This window comes from Marmota flaviventris, chromosome 8 (assembly GCF_047511675.1).
Source record: "Marmota flaviventris isolate mMarFla1 chromosome 8, mMarFla1.hap1, whole genome shotgun sequence".
NCBI classification, from domain to species: Eukaryota; Metazoa; Chordata; class Mammalia; order Rodentia; family Sciuridae; genus Marmota; species Marmota flaviventris.
Genome location: NC_092505.1, coordinates 129,098,961 through 129,118,661, shown reverse-complemented (window position 1 = coordinate 129,118,661; position 19,701 = coordinate 129,098,961). Strand labels below are relative to the sequence as shown.

At 38.5% G+C, this 19,701-nt stretch overlaps 1 protein-coding gene across 2 annotated transcripts in view; it reads right to left on the bottom strand.

The window, feature by feature from the left end:
• The window catches only part of Nphp3 (nephrocystin 3), a 37,507-nt gene extending 18,371 nt beyond the window's left edge, over positions 1–19,136 (bottom strand). For both annotated transcript variants that reach the window (XM_027934066.2, XM_071615652.1), the window contains exons 1-11: positions 18,741–19,136; positions 16,929–17,054; positions 16,239–16,389; positions 14,072–14,224; positions 12,964–13,097; positions 10,953–11,113; positions 6,754–6,910; positions 5,999–6,073; positions 4,025–4,198; positions 1,673–1,776; positions 376–490 (exon numbers count right to left, since the gene is read on the bottom strand). In XM_027934066.2, the coding sequence (XP_027789867.2) occupies positions 376–490; positions 1,673–1,776; positions 4,025–4,198; positions 5,999–6,073; positions 6,754–6,910; positions 10,953–11,113; positions 12,964–13,097; positions 14,072–14,224; positions 16,239–16,389; positions 16,929–17,054; positions 18,741–19,133 (1,743 nt within the window). In that variant the 5' untranslated portion in view covers positions 19,134–19,136. The remainder of the gene's footprint in view (positions 1–375; positions 491–1,672; positions 1,777–4,024; positions 4,199–5,998; positions 6,074–6,753; positions 6,911–10,952; positions 11,114–12,963; positions 13,098–14,071; positions 14,225–16,238; positions 16,390–16,928; positions 17,055–18,740) is intronic.
• Between the last annotated feature and the right edge of the window lie 565 nt (positions 19,137–19,701).

Sequence of the window (19,701 nt, the reverse complement as noted above, 5' to 3'; positions counted from 1 at the left end):
AGTGTTTTTCAGATTTTGGAACATTTACATAAGCACAGTGACATTTACATATCTTAGGAATGGGACCCATATCTAAAGACAAATGTGTTTCTGTTTTATATACACTTTCTACACACAGCCCGAAGGGGGTTCTGTACAAATTTTTAGTGCATCTGTTTTGTGACTGTGACCACTGGTCACATGAGGTCAGGTTTGGAATTTTCCATTGACGGTGTCATGTTGGTGCTCAAAAAGTGTCCAATTTTGGTGTTTCAGATTTCAGATTAGGAATGCTCATATTGTAATGCTGAAAAGTTATTCATCATCATCTCCTTAGTCCTGACGATTTCTGAATCTAAATAATATTCTGAGAATTCCAAAGGTGGCACGCTATACCTTTAGCGTCAGGCGTTTAATGATCAAGGAGGACTCTGAACTGGTGGACATGGGCCTCCCCACAAAATGAGAAAGGATCAGTGTGTTCGGGGAATTCTTCTGCTGCAACTGAATCCTGAAAGAAAAACAGGACTGTTAAAAAACTGACCAGTGCCTCTGCTTCAACAAAAGAAGAATTCACAGCAAACTAGACAGTAAATGCTGACTATCAGCAATTGCATAGTTAGTCAATTGTACATAAATACATAGCATTCTGATTTTACCTCATTTTTACAAAATTTTAAATATACTTGAAAAAATTATTGGTTAATTTTAGTCACAAATTGATATTTACATTAGAGGTTAAGGTATTAGTAAAGGAAGCATTAAAATAGTTTAATTTGAAGTTAGAAAAGTAACATTTTTTAATTTGAAATATGCTATTTGAGGAAAATTTATTCGGTACAAAAATACTATATTTCAAAGATAACTTTAAATAATAGAGCAATAAACAAGAATCAACCATATGCTAACTCTTCAATATAAATAATAATTATGAATAAAAGAAAATATTCTTAATACTTGTTTAAAAATAATACAATGAAATTTAGAAGCTTATTAGTTTATATGAACCTTCGTCTATAATTTGAAGACTAAATTGCATTCACAGTAAAGATTATCCTTAGTTTTGATGCTTTTTAGAATTCATCTTGCTTTTAATAATCTATCTTCAAAGGACTGGAGATTTATCCCAGGGGTACTTTACCACTGAGCTCCATTTCCAGCCCTTTTTAAAGAAATTTTGTGATGGGGTTTCACCTAGTTGTACAGGGCCTTGCTAAGTTGCCAAAGCTGGTCTTGAACTTGAGATCCTCTTGCATTAGCCTCCTGAGCTGCTAGAATTACTGGCATGACCCACTGTACCTGGCTATAGTCTTAGTCTTCACTCAAATATTTTCAAGTCCTATGGAACTTTTAAGATGAAGCCAATAACTGAAAAATAAAGATGCATCCCTCTTTAATTTACCTAGTTCCCCACCATACTGACACACCTTACTCCTGTACTTCTTTATCTCTCACCAATGTAATTTGTGTTCACAATCACGAATGCTCACACTTCCTACTTGTTTTTCCTTCTGTATTTTCTCTCTGACATCCAAATTCTCTACACTGCATAAAGCTATCATTTCACTCCTCTGTGCTTTGTTAGTGGTTAGTATTGGCCATGCAGCAAGGCAGACATGCAGTGCGTTCTGTTGAAGGACCTCCGTAATTCAAGTGATGAAGATAAGTACGATTTAACTGGACTGTATCATACCACTTTGATAAAAGAAGGGACTTTCCAGAACCTGGTCCTCCAGACACCAGAAGGGGTGGAATCGGGGCTGGTGCTGCCACCAGATCATTGAGGCGTTGATAATACTAGAAACAATAATGAATTTAAATTGTGAGGAAGTGCATGCCTCTGAGAATTCCAGTCAACTTCTAATTATCAATGAAAATACTGGAACAAGCTGCCATCAGAAAACTCCACTGTCAGTTGAGGCACCCTCACAATGGCTTATTTTTATTCCCAAAATACACTTAAAGTAGCAAACTAAGAATGGGCCCCAATTTCTCCTCCCATAATGTTGCTGTCAATTGATGAGTGAAGGACAAAAAAAAAAAAAAAAAAAAATTCAATCCATGTGGGTTTTGCAATTCAGATGCTTTGCAGAACACTGCAGGGAGGTCACTCTGTCACACTGGATCCCTGAACCATACAAGGTGCCACAGAAGGCCTTGAAGGCCCGTCAGGCATGTTGGATCTCTTCATCATAAAAATCAACACCTGCTTTACAGGATGACTATCCCTTATCTTAAATAGTTGGCACCAGCAATGTGCTGGAGACCTTCTTAGTTTCCAGGGACTGGTGAGAATAGCTCTATACAAGAGCAGGTTTCTTCTGGGGCCTTTTTGGGTCTCCTAATTTGCCCCAGGGAATCAGGTTAGCGTAGGATGCTGCAGAGCTTTCTGAAATTGAGTTTCTCTCAGACACTCAAAACTGGTACAGAGCTTAAAGGATGCACTCAGCAAACCAAATTATTACAGTACTTATCAAAGTGCTTGGGTAGTTTCCAAAGTTATCTTGGGGTTTGGATTTTCATTAAGTGGCCTAAATGATAGCTGATGAAATTTTTTAAAATCTGCAATAAGAGCATATGGCTTTAGGCTACAAAGTTTCTCTAGGAAGTACAAGAAAGGATTACTTGGAATAGCTTTACAATTAATTTTTCTGCTTGTCTATCTAGATATAGAATACATTGAATCAAATAATTCTGCTAGTAATGATGCATCTGAAGGAAGAAAGGAAGGACTTCATAGATTTACTATCTCATAAATCCTAACCACTTAGCTAAGGTTCCACAGAAAGCTCAATTATAGAGCCATGGTTCTCAAGTTAAGATCCCTTGTTGTAGAAGAAAAAACAAAGGATTTGGAGCCAGAAGACCCAGGTTCAAATCCCAGATCTGCAATATACTCCCTGTGCACTCTTGGTCAAACCATAATCAGAACCTCAGTTTGTATATAATTAACAACAGCAGTACCTGTCTTATAAAATACTAATTTAACATTTGTCGTATGCCTGGTATTATGCTAAGTGCTTTATGGGCATCATCTGGCTTAATAACTTTACAACTGCCCAATGAAGTAGATACTAGTAGTTATTCTCATTGTACAGACAAATCATGTCTAGTGCGGTCAGGTGATTGACCAAATAAATTCCAGTTAGGAAATGATGGAACAGGACATAAATACAGATAGTACAAATTTAAAGAAGATAATGCTAAGTGAAGTTAGCCAATCCTCCCTAAAACAAATGCTGAATGTTTTCTCTGATATAAGGAGGCTGATTCATCATGGGGTAGGGAGGGGATGCATGGGAGGAATAGACGAACTCTAGATAGGGCAGAGGGGTGGGAGGGGAAGGGAGGGGACATGGGGTTAGAAATGATGGTGGAATGTGATGGACATTATTATCCAAAGTACATGTATAAAGACATGAATTGGTGTGAATATACTTTGTATACAACCAGAGATATGAAAAATTGTGCTCTATATGTGTAGTAAGAATTGTAATGCATTCCACTGTCATATATAAATAAAAAATAATAAAAATACTGATGTTAATATTAGCTTCCATCATATTCTTTAACATATTATTCTAACATTAATTTTAAATATTAAGTATTTTTTTAACTTAGACACCTTTGTTTGTACACATGAAATTCTATTAATTTTTTAGATATTTAGGATGCTGATTAGATCACTAAAGGACTGATCTACCTATTGCATGAACAACTGCACTCTGCTTTCTGAATGTCTAATACTCTCATTCCTTTAAATTGGAAGAAGAGCCTTACTATTCTAATCAAGTTTCCTAGCTATGCTACACCCAGCCCAGGTGAGTTGTAGATGGTGATACCATGAATTCATAAATTCTAATATATAACCAGAATTGCTTGGTGCTTATAAGTTTACTTGAATCTCACACATCTTTCATAATCACGCTATGACGGCAGACTACTAACCAATCACAAACCTTGATTATATTTAGATGAAATATAATGATAACACAGCCTTTTAGTGGTGACTAATCTTTGCTGGAACAATACTCCAAATGCTTACTTTTTCAAATCCTAACTCATGGGCTGAATTAGAAGCCTGCTGAAAGGTTTCCATTTGCTCTTGTTCATCATGTATGTCCCACAGAACATCCCCAAAATCATCTTCTTCTGGAAGGGAATCATCACTTCCCAAATCCTTAGTCTCCAGGTCTGTGTTCTCAAAGCCCAGTATATCCTGAACACAAGGAACAAGCACACAGAAACAAAGGAGAAAATGAATGAGAGGCAAAGACCTTGCAGCAGGAGTGAGCACACAGGCCCCAAGTGGTCTTAAGCTTCTGAGGAGGGATGTCCAAACTTACGGCTTTAATATAATACCTGTGAGCATAAAGTTATAACCATAAATGATAATTTAAAAATAAGGAAGACAAATAAAAATATTAAAATAACAAAAACAAAGATCTCTTCTTCCTAAAAATAAAGCTAGAGGGATATTGGACTCTGATGAAATTTGCTTTCTGAAAAATGCTACTTTTTTGTGGTTATATCTGCTAGTGAACAATTTTAAAGGTTGTGCTATCACTTAATAAATATGCCATAAACATTTAATTACTGCCGGCTGCGGTAGTGCACACCTGTAATTTTAGTGGCTTGGGAGGCTGAGGCAGGAGGATTGGGAGATCAAAGCCAGCCTCAGCAAAGTCGAGGTACTAAGCAACTCAGTGAGATCCTGTCTCTAAATAAAATACAAAATAGGTCTGGGGATATGGCTCAGTGGTTGAGTGTCCCTGAGTACCTCTCTCCCCCAAATTTAATTACCTAGATGGAGTTTTTTGATATCAAGTATCTGTGCTGTCATATCTTTATATTAGATCACTGAAAACATATTGTTCTTCAATCATTAAAGATAGTAAATATGGCCAGGTTCATTTTGCTCAATTCATTTTTTCATCTGTCCTAAAATTTGCAAGATTGTTGAAAATATAAAAATTTATAATGACAATCTTTATATTAGATGACATCATGCAAAATAGGTTTGAGCTCACTCTTTCTCTGATAATAAATTTTCATATCTGTAATGCAAATTAATTAGAAAAGGTATTCTAACCTCTTACTTCTCAAATAGACTCTCTAGTTCCCTAGAGGTGTCTAGAGGGATGGATAACTACACACTAAACATGGTACATCTTCCTCTTGTGTTCATTTTACTTGAAGATGGGGCATCTTTTATTATATATTTATTGGTACTTTGTTAATAAGTAATTTTGACAATATTTTTAATATTAAAAATAAACAGGTATACTATCAAACAGACTATATAAGGCAAATATATTTTTAAGATGATACATGAAATTTCATAAAAACCTTAAGCTCCAGACACCTCTCTGGTCCATGTTCTCAGCTTCCTTAAGGGATACTTGAACCTCTCTCTGCTGTTAGGGATAATGTGGTGGGAAAATTTGAGGACTTTTCTAATATGTAAAAATCCAAAGTGCACACAGAATCTAAGGAGCCTCTCTATTGAGTAAATTGCACATTTTACTTCAAACACCTATTTTATTTATTTATTTTTTGGTACGGGGGATCTAACCAAAGGGTGCTTTACCACTAAGCTACATCCCCAGCCCTTTTAATTATTTATTTCTTAAATTTTGAGACAGGGTCTCAGTAAGTTACTGAGGCTGACTTCGAACTTACAATCTTCCAATTTCAGCTTCCCGAATCTCTGGGATTACAGGTTTGTGCCACCATGCCCATCTCAAATATGTACCTTTTAACTTGCACTTTTGTAATATGTTTTCTACTTAACAGGTATGAACTGTCAATCATCTGTGAGACCGATGAGTGGTAAGAGCATCTGGTCCTAAGTAACGCCATGATCACACCACAGGATGTACTCCCAACAAAACAACAGTGCTTTCCTTGGGGTCTGTTCTCAGAAGAACAAACAGGTGGTTTTCTCTGGAAAACGCAACTTTATGGAAAACAGTCTTAAAATATTTTAGGTGAAATCTTACAGAAGATGCATATTTACCTGTTTAATGATCTTTTCCACACAAATATAAGTTTTATATACTCCCTCTGCAGGATCTCCTGAGTGATCAATGAACTGGGAAAAAGAAAAAAGTTCACAGTAACAACAAACACAGCAACAGCAGGAAGAGGTGGTGGTGCTGTGTCAGGAAATATTCTAGGCCTTAACATATCTGTCCTCGCTTATCCTCAATAACATTATAAGGGAGAAACTATTATTATCCTCATTTTACAGATGAGGAAACTAAGGCATTTAAAAAAAAAAAAAAACTTGTCTAAAGTCACACAAGGGATTTAGTGTGACCAGTGGTGTGATAAAACCCAAAGTACACAGGTTTGCCCGCCTCATCACCTCTCTAACACCACTCTGGTCTGAGCCACTAGCACCTCTCACCTGGATGGTACCACAGCTCTCAGACTCTGCCCACTATGCTCCAAACTACTGTCTATTTTCCACAAAGTGGCCAAAGAGATTACTTGTCCAGGATCGCATCAGGCCCTGATATTCTTCTTAAAATCTTCCAGTGGCTCCCCGTCTTATTTCAAGGGAACAAAACCAAGCTCTTAAAATGGTGGTCAGGACTCTTGAGGATCAACTGGGCCATCTCTCCTGCTCCCCGCCCCCTTACTCTGCTCTGGCCTAGCTGGCTTCCTCCCGGTCTTCAGACACTCCAGGCTCACGCCCACCTCATGACCTTTGCTCTGGCTCTTCCCTCTGTCAAGCATTTTCTGAAAAAGAAACCCTGTGACTTTTACCTTGGCTTTGTTGGCCTTGTTGAGGTTAGAAACTTGGTGGATCAATCGCTGGACTGAGTCGGAACTGATTTTCCCATCCTCCAGACGGTGATAAATTAACCGTGGTTTTCCTTCAGGGTTTTTCAGAAAGGCTTCTTCACAGTCTTCCAATAAAAGGCTAGATGGGAAATTGGCATTTCTGGTGCTACACTGCACGGTGGCAGCAAACAGTAAAACAACCTACTCCAGTGACAAGTGGCCAGAGAAGCTGCAGCCCAGTGAAGCTTCTAAAAGCTACTCTAAGTCCTTAATTCTCTGATGAAACTCTGTTATAGCTTGTTCTTAAAATACAATGTGTTCCTTAGCCAACAATTAGAGTCAGTATGATAGATTATGAATTAAATTGTAAAGCTTAAGCAACTTTATTTTTTAAACCTCACAAAATTCTCAAAAATTCTGTTAAACATGGCTCAAAATGGTGGAACCAGACTCATGAGACTTTGCAAATACATGGAAAACAAAATTCCATTGACTAATTTATATTTTCTAAGTTTAAACACAAATATTATCATCTCTAAAGGCTCAAGATATTTTTTCTTCTGCAGTCCTTTAGCCTTTTCTCATTTAATAAGTGGCCTCAATATGTCCAATACCTACTATGAGAAAGACCTAGGGGTAGATGGGTGAGGAAAAATGACTAGCAAAAACCTTGACTATGGGAAAGTTGTTTTATTTTTTTAAAATAAACTTTGCTACAGGGAACCATAATTATATTGTTTACAAAAGTTACTAAAAAATTCTAGAACTAATGAAACAACTAGTGTTTTATACGCCACAGGAACATTGCAGCGAATTCCCCTTTCTAAAAGTTTTAAAGTTGTCTAGAGAGGCATATTGGTGTGTGTGTGTGTGTGTGTGTGTGTGTGTATGTAGGGCATGGGAGCTAGTAAAAGATTCAGAATTTGCAAATGCAGAAACTAGTCTCAAAGATAAAACAGAAAAAAATAATATCCTACTAGATGTTTCTGGGCCAACCCAATGTACCAATCCACAGAAATTTTCATTGTTGAAATCATTCTGGCCATGTTTTACAGAAGTTTGGAATTTAAATGGCCCATTTCTTTTTGTTTTTGGTTAAAAAAAAAAATCTGTGGCCCAGATGAATGCCAAAGAGTGGGCCTTCTGTTCAGATGCATGTTTGTATTTGAAAAGCAGGCCCCACAAAATTGATACAGGGGTTTAGGTAAAATGCTATGGTCTCTGGGATTTGGTGGCATCTGGTGGAAGGGAAGTAGATGGTACAGATGAAAATAAACAGATCATGTGCTGAAGTCAGAGAGTATGGAAGGCCAGCTGACATGCTGATAATCTTCATTGCAGGATCCAGTAAGAAAGTGGGTTGTACAGACAGACGCAGAGGGAAGGAGCTGAGAGAGGAGATGCCACTACGTGAGGCCATTAGGAGTTGGAAGTGGGGACCACGAGGAATGAAGAAAGCTCAATCACAAGAGTGGAGCTCCCACTTCACTAAATTCTGTAAGAAAAACTCTACAGGCAAATTGTTACTAAGAACTGAGTGAAACCAAGAGTAGAGCCTAAGAAGTCGTGAAAGGTGATGTGATTACCCTGAAGGCTCCCAAGAGGGAGCTCCTCTCCCTTGAGAGATAATGATGCACTGAAGAAAACCAGGTGCAGTAGTCCCTCTGTGCCACCAGGACCAGAGGCTGCTTCCAAAAGGAAAAGCGGCCTTCTCTTCCACTTATGATCAAGAATTCTTCATTAGCCTAGCTGCCCAACAAGGGTTTTGCCACAATGAAGGAGGGCAAAGAATCAAGAGCAAAGAATATCCTAGACCTTTATCTAAAATATTCCTATTGGCCAGTCCCTCCTGGAGTCTCCCTTTTTCAGTTCACATCCTTCACGTTAGGAGATTTCTCCTATGATTCTGCCACAGAGGAAAGCAGGTCAAATTAATGAAAGAAGAAACACATGGATCAGCAGTGTCAGAAGTCTGACCATTTCCCTTCTCTGGAGAGGGACAATGGAAAGGCATGGCTCCTGTGTTCCTCACTAGACAGACTTTTATTTATTTATTTTTTTAATGATGACTGAATGTTGTGAGAAGCCACTGAACAGTATCTTTAAGTAACTCTGTGGGTACCATCTGGACACAAGATATAATTATTGGTTAGAAAAGCATTTCTCCATCAAGATTCCAAGTGGTTCAGGAGTAGTATTTCTAGATTTACCTTTTGGGAAGGAGGAAGGATCCATAGGGAGAGGTGAATGAGCAATCTGAGAGAAATGAAGGCCTCAAGAGTCCCTGCTTGTGGTGTGGATCTCATCTTGACTGCCACACTTGGTGACAGCCTTGGAAGAAACAAATGATGAAATAAAATAATAAACAAACAGAGTAAGAAAAAAATCTAAGTAAAATAAAGGTGAAGCAGAGGCTAAGAAAAGACTAAGAAATTAAAAATTCTTGTTCTTTGACAAGAATAACGTTTTAAAATGTAAATAAATGTAATTTTAGTTAAAGGAGATATATGAATCTGCCAAGCAGAAATAATAAAATATGAAAGAAATGGGGGACATTAAGAAGAGTTTAAGATTAGAAAGATAAAGATAAATGTTCAAAGTATCAAAATAACGTACAATATTCTATTAACAAATTCCTTTAGGTAAAGAAAAAACAATATATACAAAGATATGAAATATTGTGCTCTATATGTGTAATAAGAATTGTAATGCATTCCGCTGTCATGTATTTTAAAAAATAATATCAATTTTAAAAAAATCTCTAAAAAAAGAAAAGAAAAATAAGATGGTTTCAAGGATTAAAGATAGGAATTAAAGAAAAATAATGTAAAACAAATGACACAGCACCAATAAGATAAAATATTACTCAATATTAAGTAAGGAAACATGATAGAACCTTAGTAAATTTGAAAACAGGGAAGAAAAGGGAAAGGGGTAGATAGTAATAAAACTCACTGAAGGCAATCAAGTGGAAGGACTCCTAACATACTCCAGGTGAAGGCTCATTGACCAGCCAGCTGCCATCTGCCTGGCCACTAAGCAGGCAGTCTTTTTTTTTTGGTACTAGGGATTAAATCCAGAGGTGCTCAACCACTGAGCCACATCCCCAGCCCTTTTTTTTTTTTTTTAACTTTTTATTTTGAGACAGGGTCTGACTAAATTTCTTAGGGCCTTGTTAAGTTGCTGAGGCTGGCCTTGAACTTGTGATCCGCCTGCTTCAGACTCCCAAGTCATTGAGATTACAGGCATGTGCCACCACCCTTGACCCACTTAACAGAGTCTTAGGACTAATGATGAGTTAGTTATACAGCAGGGAAACTCTTGTCAAACTTTAGATCCCACATATTTCTGTACACAGTAAAAAAAGTCAGAGTTTGTCCTCAGTCAAAAAAGAGAAATCCTTTGAAGGGTTAAATTCAATCAGACAACAAATCTAGAAATAAAAATTATTAATCTCTCAGTAAGCTTATTTGTCTTTTATCTACATATCTAACTGATAAAAAATCTTTATTTGCAGGCAAGATTCATTAGCATGCTTACATTCACATTATAAGGAGACTGTTCACTTTGCTGGATTTATTCAAGTAATAAAGCTCCTCAATGCATTTCAATTATCATTCAACAAGTACACCATTGTTCAAGGTGTGTGTATCATATAAAATCCATAAACTTCTGAAATAGTATCCAAAGAAAGAAAGGTTAATAATGATTACTGAAATCACGGATCACCAACTTTTTCTGTAAAAGGCCATAAAGTCAACATGTCATACTTTGTAGGACATAAATTTTCTGTTACAACTACTGAACTTTCCTGTTACAGTAGAAAAGCAGCCACAGAAAGTATATAGTGAAAAAAACATGGCTGTGTTCCAATAAAACTTTGTTTTCAAGGGCAGGCACCCAGCTGAATTTGGCCACCAGGATGTAACTTACTAAGTCCTGATTAAAATGATCTTTATATTAAAGATGTTGTTCATACAACCTATTAGAAAAGTCTAATAGTCTAAAAATTTTAATTCTTTATTTTAGGTAAGTGTGAAATAGTTTTGGAACTTATTAAATTTCATATATTATTTTTGATTTTAAAGAATGTAATTACAACCTATCTTTGAAGTTCATTTGCAATTTCAATCCTATATACAACTAATGCATATAGTAAATTACAGATTTTTCCATCTTACCTTGGTAAAGTTGAGTGAATGAATAAAATAACTAAGGAACTCTTCTCAATTTCCCATTTTCTTATAGTGAGGTACTGATTTTCAACGTCTATTGGAAAATAAACAGCATGGAAAAAATATCCCATTGTCTCACACATTCTTTTAAGTTTAGGTGAATAGTCCTAAAAACAAATTATGATATATATAAAATCATAATGTATTTAACTTAACTTAAAATATAGTAAGAGTCATATGGCTTTAAATATAATGCTCTGTAACAGGTTATGGCAGGTATTTTCTATCACAAAATTCTAGGAGTAATAATGAATCACATTTAAAAAAAAAATCCTAAAGAGAAAAAGCCAATTTCTCTCTAAAACATAAATAATAATAGCTTAACCACCAAGCTATTCTCTAGCTTAGAAAATGATTTATTTCATGATCATAACAGGAGAAAGCATTAGGCTATTTTGCGTCGGTGCTTCTTTCTTTTTGTGATTATTATCGTGAACAATTTTGGTTTTATTGTTCTAAAGAATACAAAATATTGATCAACAGATCTATATAACACAAAGTCTCAAGCTTGATATATTAGAACACCAAAGCAAACAGAAATATGCTAGAAACATGTTGGTCTTTAATAAATTAGGTAACTAAGTAAAGATGATTATCATGGAAAAAATCAGTAACACCCTCAGAAACGTCCTTGGGAATAACCTATATGCAATTTACTGAATGGAAACTCTGAGCTTTAAAATATTTTTACCAAAATTGAGTAATACTACAAAGGAAAGCTAAATGTATTTATTAACGAACAATCTGGGGGATGTAAATACAGTAGGTTTGGTCTGTGGATTTACTTAAAATTCACTTGGAATAGTGGCAGACAAAACTTTTTCTACAGAGTCACGATGGCAAACAGTTTTACAAAAATAATTATAGCTTGACAACTTGGCATTTTAGCAGGGATCTTTGCAGCCTATTTGGTTCTTGTCACAATTTGCTCTGCCATTGAAATGTCCTTGTAGTGCAGCTAGAGATGGCATATATATGAATAAGTCTCATAATGTACAATAAAACTTTATTTATAGACATTAAAATTTGGATTTCATATAACTTTCAAGTCATGAAATATTACTCTTCCTATGATTTTTTTAAAGCAATTTAAAAATGTGAAAACCAATCTTAGCTCTGGATTATGTGAAAACAGGCAGAAGGCCAGATTTGGCCTACAGGGTACAGTTTGCAGATCCCTGTCTTAGAAAAACTCCAAGGGCTGCCTTGAAAAATTAAAAACGATGTCAAGAATTAAATTTGTTACTACCTGCAAGAGATTCAAAAGATAGAGCTGGCAGATGTAACTAAAGTAGGTGTGATCTATGAAGGTCTTAAACATTGTGGAGAATAGCAAGGATGGTGGAATGTGATGGACATCATTGTCCAAAATACATGTATGAAGACACAAATTGGGTGTCAATCTACTTTATATACAGAGATATAAAAAATTGTGGTATATATGTGTAATAAGAATTATAATGCAAAAAAGTACATGTATTGGCGTGAACACACTTTATTACAAAGATATGAAAAATTGTGCTCTATATGTGTAATAAGAATTGTAATGCATTCTGCTGTTGTGTATTTAAAAAAAATAAAATCAATTAAGTAAAAAAAAAAAGAGAAAATACACAATAAAATGTAGAACAACATAAAGCTCCAACACCTTAACATGGTATTCAAAACTAATTATAGCTAATTATAATCCTCCTTTCCTGTCTTAGTTCCTTCCCTAAGAAAGTCACTCCCGGAAGGCTAAAAATCAAAACCCTTAATTCAACAGCTATCTTTCTTTGCATCTAATATAGAACAATGTTTTCTCTGAAGAAAAGTCCAAGAGGCTTCCAGTTCTTTAAGACATACTATCTAATATCCAGCAAGGCATGTGGTTCAGAGGCAACAGTATCCTAAATAGGGTATAATATCAACGTGTGTTTTAAAGCAGTGTATACAGAGTTTTTATAGGTATCCTCACCTTCAGGAAAAGATCCATTTCAGGCTGGGTTTCTTCTGTGTAAATGAGGTAACATCTGACAGTGTTACTCCATAGAGAATGTGAAAATAAGGGAGTCACCTGTAATAAACTAGCTACAGCGATATCCCAGTCATCTGAAAAGAAAATTTCCACAAGTTCAAGCAAAAATTAACAGAAGGCATAACAGGCACATAGAATGGAATCTGATCTCACAAGTTGAGACTGAGATGGCTTGTAGAATGACATAAAAGGCAATTAGTTCTCGAACTTCAAATTCCTTCCTGGGACTTGAAGCAATAAATGTCACTAGTGGTCTTCCCTGGTGTACGGGGATTCTAGTCAGATTTTCCAGAACTTCCTTACGGAGCTGTCTGATTACTCCACTACTTGAGGGGAGCCTGCACTCCCAGGATGACCTATTATTGGACTTTCTTATTCTCATTCTATTGAGTCATAAAGAACATTTAAGAATAATATAAAATGAAAAGTAATTTATGTTATTGAGTGAGAATGAAAATTTTGAGACATATTTGGATAATTCAAAAAGCACAATTTAAAAAAATGATTTTCATTTTGCAAATAGAGAAAAAATTTTATAGTTTTTAGAAAAAAAAGAGTGGAGCTACTTACAAACCTTCTTAAGTCTGCTCTGATACTGAAATTGTAAATAGACTTTATAGACTTTTTGGACATTAGATTATATGAAAACAATAAGCACGTTCTCCTGACTAAGAATACTATATGACCTAGTAGGGCTTTGTGTATTTTGTTCCAGGCTCTAACTTTCTACATCATCAAAGAAACAGAGGGAAAGACTAAATCCTATTGTTTCTCAGTTAATAAGCATCAGACTCTTGCTATTAAACAAATCACCTGAGCATTCAGACCAGAAGCATAGTAACTAGAAGCTGGTTAGCCTGGCTGGCTGCAGCATCATCTGATCCCAATATGAATTATGTAACCTCATCACCCTGGTTAGGTACAGTGTCAATGGAAGGTACTCAGAACACAAATTTCATGCTCTGTTGGTGGCAGTGGTCTTAGCACAAGATTACAGAATATGAAATCAACGCCACTAGGCAAGAAATTGGCAAGCAGTGTGTGTTACCTCTGTTGACGTTTGCAAAGGGTCCCTCCACATCTATGGAACTGTGGGCGAACTCCGGCCCTCTGAAGGACTGTTGAAGCTGGATCAGGCTCCCTATGGAGGGCTCACTGCCCAAGGCCCCACCACTCCAGTATTCACACTGGGTTCCAGCAGCTGTCATGGCAAGAGATCTTTAGGTTGTACAGTCCAAGTTACCTACTGTTCAAAAACTCAGCACATACATTCAACAGGATTTGTAACTTTAAATACACTACAAAATTCCATATACAATAAATATTCAAATGATTTTGAAAGTACTTTGCTACCAACTTTTGACATAGTCCTAAGGTTCTGGTTATCATCTCAAATTCAAGGAGGAGATTAGAAAGGAAAGAAGAAATAAGAATACAATAAACAAAGGAATTTTAATAAAAGGGCAGTTAACTCCATACAAAATTCTATAAATCATTCTTTTAACTGTACATCATAGATATGAGCTAAAATGTAAAAGAAAGAACTGCAGAGGCAGGCTGCTATTTGTGCACTAATAACTAATCTTTGTGATTTTTTTAGGACATAAATTCTAACCTCCAAGAACAACAGAATTAATGTCTGAGTCAACAGTTACTTGTGAACATGTGGATGATTTTCTAATAAACCATGTGGCCAGAATATCTACATAGCATCCTTGACTAACTGTAAATAAACTGATGTTTGGCCTAAATCTCTAGGCTGGGTGTGGTGACACACACCACAATCCCAGTGACTCCTGAGTTTGAGGCAGGAGTATCTCAAGTTTGAAGCCAGCCTCAGCAATTTAGCAGGACTCTGTCTAAAAATAAAAAGGGTTGGGGATGTAGCTCAGTGGTAGAGTGCCCCTGGGTTCAACCCCTAGAACCCCGCCCCCCCCCCAAAAGACCTAAAATAAATATTACATTGTTTTTGTTAACTTCCCAAGACAATTATAAGAGTTTTGAAATGCTGTGCATTTGAACATGCTGATACTGAAACAATCACTCAACTAATGTGACAGCAAAAGTTATTTTCTCAGTTGTTCTTGGCCAGTTAGAATCACTTCATCTTTTTCTCAAAAGTTAATAATAAAAGTCCCAGGGTGCTGGTCAGATTGGAATTATCAGCCGGGTGCAGTGGCACATGCCTGTAATCCCAGCAGCTCTGGAGGCTGAGGCAGGAGTTCAAAGCCAGCCTCAGCTAAAGCAAGGCACTAAGCAATTCAGTGAGACCCTACCTCTAAATAAAATACAAAAAATAAAACTGGGGCTATGGCCTAGGTTGAGTGCCCCTGAGTTCAATCCCTGATAGTACCCCCTTCAAAAAAATAAATAATAAAAAGGAATTGTTGGTTACTATATTTTACTCCAAAATGCATCAGTTTGTAAGAATATAATTTTATAGTCCTTTATAAGTGGGAGAGTGACTACATTTAAAATAGAATCTTTCCCTTTTTTCAATATTAGTCAAAATTTATTAATATTTGCTTGGAACATGGTGCACTCTTTCATTCTGTGATTTTAGGCCTTATTGCCAGAAATATATATTTTATATGTTTAATTATAAAACAAAAACTTTTTAATAGCTTCCCACCTAGGGACATATAATACAGGTATTCTAAATGATAATTGTGAAGAATATATCGTCATATGGGAAAATAATGTTTCAGAGAATACTAGTTCCAATAGCCACTCTCCCCTTCTGCCTTTAGTAACAGAGCCTCACACTTGAGTGGGACACGTCTGCCTGGCTGTCAATTACATTTTCCAATCCTTCTAGGTGTAGTTCTGCCCAATGGGACTTGAGCAGAAGTGATGTGTGCATCTTTCAGATTGTCTTCAAAAAAATAGGAATGTGTTCTCCCTTTCCTTCATTCCTTGGCTAAAACACAGATGTGATGGAGGACATGCAGCAGCTATCTCAGACCAGAAAAGAAACAGGTATGGGGTAGAGCTGGCAAAGCAGCATGGCAGAAGGAACTCAGCCCCTGACTTCATGTATTTCAAGAAGGGGAGAGAGACACATTGACGCAGGAAAAAGTGCAACTCTATTTGTAACAGTGATCTAAGCTAATATAGACAAATAAAAGGAATATAGCAGAATTCAAAGTTTGCTCTATAATACCACTCTAGCTATGATGAACGCTCAACATATTATTAATAGGAATTGAATTTACCAGTAATATCTGTACAGTTGTCATCTGAATCAGACTCCCCAGGATCAAATACTTGGATCCCCTGAGCCTGTAGCCTCTGAAGTTTGCTCTCCAGCTCTCGCTTGGCCCTCAATAAGTCCTGAATTTCATTTTCTTTGGTCTCTCTAAAAATCTTTAAAAAGGAGAATTTTAATTTTGAAATCTTTTTCATAATCCAAAGGTTGTACCATCAACTTTTAAGGGGAAAAAAAGGTTTCATTCATAAAATCAATATTCACTTGGTCCCCCATCTCCTGTTTTAGGGTAAATGCCCCAGGAGCTTGCCCTGTTTCACAACTGGAGCCCACTGAAATTCTGGAAGAAAGGATGTGTGTGGTGTGGGCCTTTCATGTACCCTGCATGATGTTCAGCAAATCTGTCTTCCTGCCACTAAATACCAGTAATGTCTTCCTACACACAACATCCCCCCAATTTTCCTTTCTCCAAAAAGAAATGCTTTCCTTTTAAAAAATCTCTATTACAATGTTCATTTTTATACCTTTTCTTTGTTATACCACGTGCAACCCAAAAATGAAAAAGTGCTCAACACTAGTTCTTATGAAAATTCTACATAATTTATTTCTGTTTATTCATTGCAGTATTCTAGAAACTTTTAAAAATACATTGTTTTTATTCTGTGTCATTCTGAGATTAAAAATGTAGGGAATTTACCTTGAATTGCCGCTTAACTTTATCTCTGTCATGTTCAAATGTAGCTGCTCTCTCCATTGCTTGGTATTTTGCTTCTAAAGCACTTTCTTTTTCCCGAAGTATCTTCTGATAAGTTTTCTGGAGTGCCTGGAATAATTTACCTTGTTATTTCTTCTCAAAAATAATCTCTCTCCCAAATTTTATATTTGTACGTTTATATTACATAGCTTAAAGTTTAATAATTTACTATTTTTTCAGTTATCAAGAATTTCATGTTGCCATTTTATTCAAATACATAATTAACAAATGCAAACATGCCTGAACTATAATAAGACACTTCAACAATGGAAATTAATACTTAAAAAAAATACTGCTCTGGCTCTTAAATTCCCTATCGCTCAGTTTTTCTATCTTTAAAAAAATTACACCTTGTAAGGCTTAACTTGAACGACAGTTAATTCTGGGAGTCTATGCACTCCTTGGCACTATATCTTAGTCATTATTATACCCTGAGCCCTTCATAGTGCCTGATATACTGCAGGCTCCCAGTAAAAATGTCTGACTGACTGACTGACTAAAATAAATATGAAAGAGTTTTTCATGCCTACATAGGTGAGAAAGGAACCAAATGGGTTACACAAGGAATCAGGATTGGTAACAGGAGTAATCTGGAACTGTGACATTTGTCAACCCTCTCCACACTCTGCCCTGTTTAGTTTGGCCTTCTTTTCTACCTGTCAACTCACAGTGATTTTCAACATGCAGTATCCACTGGGCAGTGGCCTGGACACATGAAATCGGATATCTGAAATAAACAAGTTCACTTTATGTACTCAAGTGCATTAAATCCATCCAGTGGGAAACTGATACAGACTAATGCCAAGTATATCTTCACAGATAACATGCTAACTCTATAACATATAATGGCTAATGAAGGGGTGAAATAAGAAAACCCGATGAAGAATACCCAGACTAGAAAAGGGGCTTCCTTCTTTTACATAAATGAATCTGAGGTATTTATTTAATTCCTGCTGTGATAAGCTCAGGATCTCTGTAGCTGCCTAGAAGTCTCAATCACAGTAGAGTAAATAAACAACACAATAACCTTCAGAGGAGTCCAAAAGAGATGGCATAATGTCTCAGAATTCTGCTCAGGCAATAATCTCTTGCTTTATATACTATCAATGAATTAAAATGTATCTGTTTCAAAGGAGGCTGCAAAAACTGCTCTGAGCAAATTAATAATCATATGGACTAAGGGGCTCCAATTACATTCAGGTAAGATTTGCAACCACAGCAGTTGGATGGTGAAAATCAGGAGGCGTCCAGAATAATTCACGTCAAGATCATTAAAACCCAGCAGCTCTGGAACTTCACAAATGGGCCATCAGCCCACCTTGGCAGTATGTAAAACTGGCGGCAGGGCAGCACGACCAGGAGGAATGTGTAGTTTCTCCAACATATGCCACCAGTCTTGGTGTGCACGCTTCAGAGCCTACTTCCTGGGGATTGGCATTTGAGGCTTCAGGGCACTCCCTAGCTAATTACTTTAAGGTGTCTGAATGAATGAACCACAAATCGAAAGGGGGGAAGCACAACTGAAAAGAAATCATTTTGGACTCACGAAAAGAATGCCCCTTCGAAATGAAGGAAAGTTTCTGTTACACTTTTTAAATAATTTCATTCGGAGAGGGGACACGGTGGACAAGGGACGGGTCAGGCGTCCAGGGTGCAACCTAGCAGTGCCATCAATCTGCTGCACAGCGTGGGCAGGTCGCTCTGGGTCTCAGTTTCCCCAGCGTCACGGCCGCCTCGGGTGCGCGCCCGCGTTACCTGCAGCTCGGCCCGCAGCCGCTTGTTCTCGGTGTCCAGCTTGGCCTCGCGGCGGCCCATGGACAACAACTCCTGGTTCTTGCTGACCCGGAAGATCTCGTACTCTTTCTTGAGCCGCTCGTACTCGGCCGCTGAGTACTCCAGCTCCGGCACCGACGAGCCGGTGGACTTGAAGCTGGCGCCCAGTAGCCCGCCGCTGCCCGCCGCGCGGGGCAGCGACCCGGGCCCGGCCGCCGCCGCCACCCCCGCGCCCCGGCGGAACGAGTTGCGCAGCAGGCGGGCCTTGGGCTTCACCTCTACCGGGATCTCGCAGGCCTCGCCGCCGCCCGCCCCGTAAGTGTCCTCGATCACTTCTCCGCCCGCGGGACTCACAAGGGACGAGGCTGTCCCCATGGCGCCAGGGTCCACCGCAGCGCGTCTGCTGGGTACCAGGAGGGGGCGGGACAGGAGGAGCGGGGCGGGGCGGGGCGGGGCTGGACAGAGGGGCGGGGCTGGACAGCGGGGCGGGGCTGGACAGCAGGGCGGGGCGGGGCGGGACAGGAGGAGCGGGGCGGGGCTGGACAGCGGGGCGGGGCGGGACAGGAGGAGCGGGGCGGGGCGGGGCAGGGCGGGGCGGGGCTGGACAGCGGGGCGGGGCTGGACAGTGGGGCGGGGTTGGACAGCGGGGCTGGGCAGCAGGGCGGGGCGGAGCTGGACAGTGGGGCGGGGCGGGGCAGGACAGTGGGGCGGGGCTGGACAGCGGGGAGGGCTGGACAGCGGGGCGGGGCTGGACAACAGGATGGGGCGGGGCATCCGCAAGGGCGGGGCAGCGGGGCGGGGTCAGCAGGAAACCAGGCTGTTCCGCAGGAGACGCGAGGGGCTAAGGCAGCAGGGCGTGGCAGCAGGATTGCGCACAGAAGGGAATGATTTTTCGGAGAGTGGTATCAGGCGGTGGCGAGACAGGGAGAAGGACAGGGCGAGC